The 9,804-nt window shown below is 53.2% G+C and overlaps 1 protein-coding gene across 1 annotated transcript; it reads right to left on the bottom strand.

Annotated features, from left to right (window-relative positions):
• Positions 1–1,612: 1,612 nt before the first annotated feature.
• On the bottom strand, positions 1,613–8,826 carry LOC146758960 (uncharacterized). The gene is made up of 11 exons (XM_085511961.1): positions 8,755–8,826; positions 7,041–8,663; positions 6,695–6,776; positions 5,008–5,128; positions 4,903–4,949; positions 3,756–4,102; positions 3,546–3,667; positions 3,261–3,298; positions 2,985–3,080; positions 2,687–2,883; positions 1,613–2,128 (listed from the first exon to the last, which is right to left on the bottom strand). The coding sequence occupies exons 1-11, from the start codon at positions 8,824–8,826 to the stop codon at positions 1,613–1,615; spliced, it is 3,261 nt and encodes a 1,086-aa protein (XP_085368087.1).
• Between the last annotated feature and the right edge of the window lie 978 nt (positions 8,827–9,804).

A 9,804-nucleotide genomic window follows, 5' to 3' on the forward strand; every position in this document is an offset into this window, starting at 1 on the left:
AATCAAAACACAAGGTGACCAAAAGCAAAAAATCATACGTAAGTATGACACAAATGGCATGAAGATAATTACTCCCCTCCACACATACCTGTACAAGCACATTTCATTAAAATTCTGAGCTAGCCTTGTCTACTTTTAGCCTTTGCTCTCTCCATAGCTCAGATAACATAGCCTGTACTGAAACTCTTAGTCAGTCTATTTTATGAATGTTTTAACTGCCGGATTACCTTTTCAATAAAGAAGCAACTCCTAGAGTTGAATCCTAACATCAGTAAAACCTCAGGCTCCGTTGATTTTTCTGTCAAGGTAGATTTATCTCTGAAGAGACATCAGCCTGTTTAAGCATGTGGCTGCATACCCTCTTGCTGTAAGGCTGGTTAGTGTCTCTTTGTCTGTGTTTCCTTTGCAGTAAAGAGGCTGTGCCGCAACCAGAGTCTGAGAAGAAAAGGAAATATTGTGAGACCTAGGGGTACTGGTTAAGCTCAAATGGACTTCTGCAGTACATACAGGCACTCATACCAGCAACAATGTATGAGTCTCAGTTTTGTTAGCACAGTAGATTAAGTGACAGAGCCAAAAGGTGACCTTTCCCTTCCCTACTTCCCTCCCCAGAACCAGCAAACAATGTGAGTGTTTCAGACATGCAGTTGCTTTCCCTTCCCTTCCCTTCCCTTCCCTTCCCTTCCCTTCCCTTCCCTTCCCTTCCCTTCCCTTCCCTTCCCTTCCCTTCCCTTCCCTTCCCTTCCCTTCCCTTAATATTTCTGAATTTCTCTGTACAGCAGAGCCCTGACGCACTGTCACAAATGGCTACATATCTAGTGTAGCCATCAAATACCATCCTCTCTCTGTGTCTCCATTATATTCTCTGTGTCTCTCAGCAGTGCTGGCAGAAGCGCTGCTTTCCTCACTGGGCTCTTCCCACAACACTGGCAGTCTACCAGCCCACATCTGGGAATCACCAGAGTCAAGAAACAAGCCATGAGCCTGTGATGTTGTGGGCCGGATGGCTGGCATGCCATGAGCAGCACCAGCAGTTTTGGAACCATCACATCTTGCCTACAGTCTTTCCTGCCCGGGCCTCATCACACTCCTTGGCCAGGAAATATTCCAGCGTGACAATGTCCGCTCATTTCTGCCCTCATCCACAAATCTTTGGGGTCCTCCGATCATACGAGGGCACCCACAGGCCCTCCTGTTGATCTCAATGGGATCCTGGAAACTCCCAGCTTCTCCCAGAGCTTCAGGCATGGCCACAGCTGGTTCTTCTCTTTCTCCTCCCTCAGACACAGACAAGAGGAGTGCTGCTGCATTGGCCTCCACCGCAGAGCATGCAGCCTCAGAAGAATAGGAGCTTTCTGAATCTCCTGTATCTACATGTGATGCAGGCAGAGGCTCCAGAAGAGACGCTGAACACACGGGTGTGCCTCATCAGATGGGCCAAGAGATGCAACCTGCAGGGTGCCAGATGACTCTCCTGCCGTTTCTCTCCCAGCGCTCTCTTCCAGTTCTTGCTGCAAATCCTGGACTAACACATCCCTGGCTGGGGAACCATCAGAGGCAGAGGAGCACTCAGTGTTGAAAGAAGTTGAGTTCTCCCCATCTTCAGGTCCGGTTATGGGCAAGGGCTCGAGGTGTCCTTCAGGCTCAAGGTCTGCAGCCAGAGAAGCTGCACATGAAGTGTCTGCCTCAACAGGTGAGGCAAGAGATGCGCTGCATAGGTTGCCAGATGACTGCCTGTGGGTTCATTCTGAACAGCCTCTTCTAGCTCCTGCAGCTCAACCTGCTCTCCAGCATCGCTGGTTCCTGAACCACCAGGGGCAAAAATCTGTCCCTCAGCCCTGGATGTCACAGAGCATATGCCCAGTCTTCCCTGAGCAGTGCCGGCAGCGCTGGCACCGACTGCTGCCGCTCGGGGCACGAGAAGCCTGGGCACGCTCACAGGGTTTGTCCAGCCGGTGTTGCGACTGGACACGCATGGTGTTTGCAGAAGGTCTTCGGGGAAGTATTGGGACTCTGCTGCCTCTAATGACCATGGCCCATTCTCTGCCTCACGCAGCAGGTGCGCAGGCTGCTGCTTGCAGAGCAGGCAGCTTACAGACACAAGGAGACGCTGCTGCACGCCGGGGTGCTGCATGCCGGAAAAAGAAAAACAGAGAATAAATGATTATCTTGGTAGAACAGGGAGTATTAAATGAAATTATTAGGCAGCGTGTTGAAGGAAAACATGAAGTAGCTTTATCATGCAAATAACGTTGCGGTACTGAGACAGCACTAATTGAGAATTAGTGTAGTCTGTTTGGAGAGGATCCTGTGAGCTGGCCTACAAAGAGGAGATAATGTCTACATACTGTGGGTGATGTGAAGATGATGGATTTGCACAGATCTCTAGCAACGGTACAAGAAGTAAGACATTGTCATGCTGACTGGCACTCGATTTAGAACAGAATATTATGAAGATGTTACTGGTTAGATACCTGAGCAAGAAAGTTACAATTGACTTAAGTGCCTGAAGTTGTTGACTTCCCAGCTATTGCTATGACCAGTAAGACTGGGAATGATTAGTGATTTCCAGTAGTACGGCTGTCTGCAAAATAGCCTCTGACATCCAGAATAACCACTGGGGCGTGAGAGGTTGAATAAAGATACTTGTGAAAAACTGTATCTCTTTGTTCCAGTGCAAGCTTACATGAGATACTGGAAGAAATGTTACAAGGCCATATTTCTCTGATTCAGTGTATATGTTCAGGGTAGGTTCTTCAGAAGAACAAATCTCCATAAGTTTGCAGCTTCTGTGATGCAGCTGTTTACTAATTTCAGCAAGGAAGGGCAGTGTGCAGCCTTCAGCAGTGCTTGCAGCATGGGCGGAGGGGTACAGCAGCTCCACTGAAAGCAACATAGCACGAAGACGTGCCATGCGTTGTGGCCACCGTGGGCCAGAGAAACAGCATGCCCTTAGCACATAGTAGATTTTAACCCAGAAGCACCATCCCGAGAGAGGATGTGGTTGTCCAGGTGTTGTTTGAAGGGTACCTGGGGTGGTTTCACTGGGAGCAGCGGCTGCCTCATCTCAGGGAGGTATGCTGTGGTCAGGGTGCAGAGGGATCACGTGAAGAAGCTGTAGGAAGTGGCGATCATCGGGGAAGATGAACAAGGATATGAAGAGAGTCTAGTTAAATACCTCACACTGTTTCAAGGGAAGAGGAAAGCAGGAGACATCTAACAGGTGAAAACTGTGATGTGCAGTGCTGGAAGCTCCCTACTTCTGTCAGTACATGAGCATGTCCTCCACTGCTGGACACTGCCAGCACAGGGATTTTGAGTGCACAGGGTTCAGCCCATGCAAAAGCCAAGAATGTAGGGATACCTCCAGGATCCTACTGATGCAGGCAAAAGGTATGGGGATGAGAAGGTAGATCCTGCTGGTCGATCCTTTTTCTCCTTCCTGGGCACAGCTTTTGAGGAAAAGTCATCCCCAAAAGGAGGAGGGGATGGGCAAGAATAGGATTCCGGGACAACCTCTGTTAGAGTCTGTGAGAGGACTCTACCGGATGGCCCATGTTAGAACAAAGTGCGTTCTGTCTAGCTGCAGGAGAGATCCACCACGAGACAAAACAGCCAACGAGTGATGGCAGTTGTGATTCTGGGCGAGGAGATGTAAGGACAGCGGCTGGGAGAGGGGAGTGAGGAGTGAGAGAGGCACTGCCCTGCAGTCACCCAAGTGAGTGCAGAAGGAAAGCAGGGTGTGCTCCACGCACGGAGCAGCAGCTCCCTGCAGCCCGCGGAGGAGCAGGCTGTCCCCTGCAGCCCGTGGGCACCACACGAAGCACATCTCCTTTGCAGACAGGAGCGGCCCGCAGGAGGCGGCAGCCACGTTGTGCCCGCAGGAGCAGCCCCGGGCCCGAGCTGCGGCCGTGGAGAGGGGCCCGAAGTGAGGCGGGAGGGCTGGGCGGGCTGCCGCTCTTGAAGAGGAGCGTGCGGTGGTGGAGCTCTGTGGGGAGCTTCCTCACAGAGAGCTGCTCTGTGGAGAAACCGTGAGGCGGTTTCTGCAGGATGGACCCCGGGCTACGGAGCCGCTTCGGAGCAGTGCTGGCAGAGCTGCAGCCTGTGGGAAGCCCGCGAGGGAGCAGTGCGGAAAAGATGGCGGCCGTGAGAGGAACCCTGTGTGGTGCCGTGTCGGAAACGGACCGCGGAGGCTTAGAGACCGGCTCTGTTGTTTCCGCTTTTAAAAGAAACAAACCGCCGCCGGGAGCACTTTGCCTAGTTTCTGTATTTCTGGTTAAGCTTTGTTGGATTGCAAATGTCAGGACATCCTTTTGGGGGAAAAAAAGGCTACTCTGAGCGAACAGTGCACAGTCGTGCAATTGCATTGATCTTTCTTGAAGTTTTCATTTTAATTCAGAAACAAAAAAAAAAAAAGGAAAATTCCAAATAAGAAGAAAGAGAGAAGCGAAGAAATGTTTGCTTTGTTTTTGTGGTTTTGTTTGTTTGTTTTTTCCCCTCACAAATACATTATTTCTGGAGGGGAACGGCAGTATAGATGACAATAGGAAGGTCCTACTTTAGCCTGCCTTAGTTTTAAAAATGTTCTCCTAGACACAGACAGAAGACTGTGGGGTCATATGTGATGTTTATTTTCTTCAAGAAACTGAAGCAGTGAACATTAAAAGCGTGGTTGTTGAGGTTTAACCAGTCAGGCAGCTACACAGCAAACTACTCTTACTGGCTATCCCACCTCCCAGGGGGGTGGGAGAGAGAATCAAAAAAGAAAAACGTTAAACTTTCTGGTTCCATTTTGTGCGGTCTCAAACTACTGCTGACAGCCTCGTGCCTCTCCTCTTGCTGTCCCCTGATGCAGCTACAGGTGAATGCCCTGTGCAGAGCTTAAAGTCTCATCCTGCTGACAGCAGGCCACTGGCAGCAAGCCGCTGCGTGTGGTGCGGCAGCGGTAACTGTGGGGGACAGAGAGCTGTAGGCAAGGGGCAGTGGCACGGCCCTGCCTCCACCCACCACTTCAGGTTTTCCGCAGGAGGGTGGGCCTGGATATGGCAGGGCACGCAGTGCTGCCGGCCTCCATGCCACCTGGTGGGCCACCTGAGCTGGGTGGGTAAGCACTGGGATGGCTTTCTTCCTGGGGACGGAGCTGGGCCACCCTCCGGTGTGTCTCTGAAGCACCTGGAGCTCCGTGCAGCTCCTCTCCACCTCTGCAGAAGCCTTGCACGTGGTGTGGCAGCGGATCCTCTGGGGGACAGATGGCTATGGGCAAGGGACAGGGCGGGCACCGTATGCAGAAAATGTCGAGGGACTTCTCCTGGTATGGAAGCCTAATGGAAAGTGGGAGACATACAGGCACCTGGATGCCAACACTGCCCCTTCAGCAACAGCTGTCCCAAATGTTTCAGAATTGATTGCCGCTCTACAGGAACATGCTCACCCCTTTCTGGCTGCTGTTGATGTCGAAGACAGGTTTTTTACGGTCCCCTTGAGGAAGGCGGAGGACAGTCAATTTGCACTTATTTGGAGGGACTGCAATGCACATTCAGCTGATTACCTCAGGGGTACAAACACTCGCCCACTCTGGAGCTCAGAGCATAGGCACGGAGGATGGAGAAGGTTACGTTGGACCACAGTGTCCGGGTTTGTCTGTATGCTGATGACATCCTCATATGGGGGAATGATGTCTTTGTGGGAATACCCAAGACTACACAGTGTGGCGCCTGAGGAGCCCCGATCCAGCTGGGACACTCTTGGTCTCCTCTAGCCAGGTGCCTGGTTACAGACACACCAGCACTCTCCCACCAGGGCTTCAGAGACCCTCAAGCCCTTCATCACAGGCCACCTCACACACACACCAGCTCAGCCAGCTCACACTTGGCAAGCGAGAAATCACCGTGCCTTGCACGCCCACGCTCTCTGCACTTGCTGCCATCACTGACATGGAGATCCACTGCTCCATTCTCTGACCCCAGTAGCTGCACAGAGACCAAACGTGCACAGACCAGACAGCACTCAGCCAGGTTAGGGTTAAGGGATAATGTTTAATCAGATTTCTACATCTACAGGATTGAGTGTTTCATCTCTGGGAGCTATTCTACAACTACAGGACAAGGGGAAATGGATTTAAGTTGAAAGAGGGTAGATTTAGGTTGGATGTTAGGGGGAAGTTCTTTACTAGGAGCGTTGTGAGGCCCTGGAACAGATGGCCCAGGGAGGTTGTGGATGCCCCGTCCTTGGAGGTGTTCAAGGCCAGGTTGGATGGGGCCCTGGGCAACCTGATGTAGTAATTGTGGAAGGTTGGTGGCCCTGCCAGGCAGGGGGGTTGGAACTTCATGATCCTTGAGGTCCCTTCCAACCCAGGTCATTCTTTGATTCTGTGATTTAGTCTGTTGTCTCTGGGAGCTGCCTGGTGTTTGCAGCCTCCTGCCTTTCCTCTTCCTGTCCCCTGATGCAGCTGCAGGTACAAACTCTGCGCAGAGCCCGAAGCGCCATCCTGATGACAGCTGGCATCCGGCGGCGAGCCGCTGCGTGTGGTGCGGCAGCGGTACCTGTGGGGGACAGAGAGCTGTAGGCAAGGGGCAGAGGCACGGCCCTGCCTGCCACCCACCACCATGGAATTTCCCTGGGAGGACTGCACTGCATGTGGCAGGGCACGGAACGTTGCCGGCCTCCGTGCCACTTGGTGGGCATGGCTTTCTGCCTGGGGACGTACCTGGGCCATCCTCCGGTGCATCTCTGAAGCACACGGAGCTCTGTGCACGTTCTCCGGCCTCTGCAGAAACCTGTGTGGAGAGCAGAAAACCACAACCCTGTCTGTCACTGCCTGTTTTGCTGTGGGTGCCAGGCGACCAAGGAAGGGATTGCCTTTCCAGGCCCCTTTGCTTGAAGGCAAGGCAGGGCTAACAGAAGGGTTCTCCACCCTAATGCGTTGAGCTGGCTGGAAAGGAGACAGCACCAGGCATCTCGGACACAGCAAAAGCTCCAGGCACCTCTCCTGCCTCTGCCTCAATTTCGTGCCTGGTACCAACCACACACGCCTTGCTCACCTCGTGCTGAGGGCCCACATCTGCTCCCACACATGCTGACACCTGCTCCTCAGGCCTGGGATCTGCAGCCACAGATGATTCTGAAGATGTGGTCTCCACCTCACCAGATGAATTATCAGATGTGCCGGGTGTGACACTGACTGCCTCTGCTGCAGCATCTTCCTCACAGTCACACTCCAGTTCTTCCTCCACAGCCTCTGGTGTTGACTGGCAAAGACAGGAGGGCAGGTGCACGCCCTCATCTGTCTCTGCAGCGTCTCTGGCGTGTGACGACTCAGCAGTGCTGGCAAAAGTGCTGCTGTCCTCACTGGGCTCTTCCCACAACACTGGCAGTCTACCAGCCCACACTCGGGAATCACCAGTGTCACGATAAGAGCCATGAGCCTGTGATGTTGTGGGCCGCATGGCCGGCATGCCCTGAGCAGTGCCAGCAGTGTTGAAAGCATCACCTCTTGCCTGCACTCTTTGCTGCCTGGTGCTCATCACACTCCTTGGCATGGAAATATTCCAGCGTGACAACAGCTGCTCATCAAGAATTCTTCGGGGTCCTGAGATCATACGAGGGCACCCACAGGCCCTCCTGTTGAACTTTATGGGATCCTGGAAATTCCCTGCTACTCCCACAGCTTCAGGCATGGCCACAGCTTGTTCTTCTCTTTCTCCTCCCTCAGACACCGACAAGAGGAGTGCTGCTGCATTGGCCTCCACCGCAGAGCATGCAGACTCAGAAGAATGCGAGCTTTCTGAATCTTCTTCTGTATCTACATCTGATGCAGACAGAGGCTCCAGGAGAGATGCTGAACACACAGCGTGTGCCTCATCAGATGGGCCAAGAGATGCAACCTGCAGGGTGCCAGATGACTGTCCCGTGGATTCCTTCTCAGCAGCCTCTTCTAGCTCCTGCAGCTCAACCTGCACTCCAACATCCCTGGTTCGGGAACCACCAGGGGCAGGAATCTGTCCCTCAGCCCTGGATGTCACAGAGCATACGCCCAGTCTTCCCTGAGCAGAGCCAGCAGCGCTGGCACCGTCTGCTGCCGCTCGGGGCACGAGAAGCCTGGGCACGCTCACAGGGTTTGTCCAGCCGGTGTTGCGACTGGACACCTGAGGTCTTCGGGGAAGTGTTGGGAGTCTGACGCTTCTAATGCCGCTGGTGCATTCTCTGCCTCGCGCAGCAGGTGCGCAGGCTGCTGCTTGCAGAGCAGGCAGCTTACAGACATTAGAACGCCGGGGTGCAGCTGCCGGCATCCCTGGCCGCCTTAAGTGAGGCAGCAAGGATGGCTGAGGCTGTCTCCGTTGCCCGCCGGCACTGCTGCGGGTCACCGACAGCGTGAACTGCCACCCGCCCGCCTGCAAGAGAAGCCGAGGAGAAACACCAGGTGAGCGCGGTCCGTCCCGCTCCCGCCCCACGGAGCACCGAGGGCAGCGCTCATGTGGGCGGTCCCCGCGCCACGCGGGAAGACGTTCGGCCTCGCCTCCCTCGGGCTCCCTTACCTGTGCGCGGCGGCTCCCGGAGGCCCGCGAGCTCTCCGGGCCGGGCAGCGGCGGCAGATGGACGCCGTGGAGGGACGAGCCCGGGCTCCGGCTGCCCGGCGGCACCGCTCGCGGCGCCGTGCGGCCCACCTGTGGGGAGAAGGAGGCGTGAGATGGAGGTGGCCAGGTCGCCACCGGCGGCCCGGCCGAGCCCGGCCCCGCTGCTCTCCGCCTGCCTCACCTGGCGGCGTTCCTGCACGCGTGGCAGCCCTGCGTTGGGCTGGGAGTCGTCCTTCTCGCGCTTCTCGCTCATCTCCGCGTCCTCGCACAGAGGCACAGGGAAGCACCCAGGAGCTGCTGCCTCCTCACGGAGCCGCTGTCCTGAGAGTGAGCGGCACTCCCTCCAGGGGACGCTGACCCCTCAAGGCAGCCCCGCGTCACAACGGCCTTCGGGTTCGATGCCGGCCCGCGTCACAAAGCCCTGGCGGTTACGACAGCCCACTGTGACAGCCCTCCGCACGTGCCTGGCAGCCGGCTGCCTGTGACTCAGCGTCGTCCTTATACCTCTCCCTACTCCTAACTCAGGATTATTATCTGAAACTAAAATGTAATTTATGTTGAAAGTAAATAATAAACTCTTCTTTATGAGATGAAATTTACTGGGAATAGTCTGTGTAATCTTCTAGAAAGATCAAAGAATCTCCCCCAAAACTTGGTGACTCCTTTGCCTATAATAGTTCAGCTGACAAAATTCATAAGGAAAAGAAATGAAGGCAACTCAGAAAAGAAAGAAAGAGAGAAAGAAAAAAGAATTCATTACTTAGAATAAAGAATTGTAGAATCTCCACTAGTAAAAAGGAAATAAATCAAAGGGATTAAGAGGAGCAAGGATCTCGGTCATCTAGTGGAGATTCGGAAGACAAAGATGTTTATTAAGTTTTTTACCCGATAGTTATATCTGTAGTCAGAAACCGTTTCACTTTCATATAACTCTGTTTTCAACCTCGTTTCTTTGTCAGTTGTGTCTGTCTTACAGATTATACTTTTATATGTAGTGGCATAATGATGTTACACTTAATGATCTTATATTTCTATACATTCTCAAATCAATACTTTAAGTGATTTTTTCACTGGTGATGCACTTTGGGAGGAGCAAAGGAGCTGTCTGTGCACCACGCATCAGGACAACATCATTAGCTGTTCTTGCTCATACAAGAGTTTCACTTATGTATGTCATTTATCTATGACACTTATTCCTAGAAGAGTTTATAGGGTTATCTTTGCTCTTAAT

This window comes from Coturnix japonica, chromosome 11 (genome assembly GCF_054131305.1).
Source record: "Coturnix japonica strain WE chromosome 11, WE-NBRP24, whole genome shotgun sequence".
Classification (NCBI taxonomy): domain Eukaryota; kingdom Metazoa; phylum Chordata; class Aves; order Galliformes; family Phasianidae; genus Coturnix; species Coturnix japonica.

Bases quoted from the DNA above. Each gene is read 5' to 3' on its own strand.
- LOC146758960 (XM_085511961.1), bottom strand. From the start codon at position 8,826: ATGAGCGAGAAGCGCGAGAAGGACGACTCCCAGCCCAACGCAGGGCTG. The intron at 6,777-7,040 runs GTGAGCAAGGCG...CTCTCCACACAG, and splicing joins ATGTGGGCCCTCAGCACGAG to GTTTCTGCAGAGGCCGGAGA. The intron at 4,103-4,902 runs GTCAGCAGGATG...GGCTTCCCACAG, and splicing joins CTTGCTGCCAGTGGCCTGCT to GCTGCAGCTCTGCCAGCACT.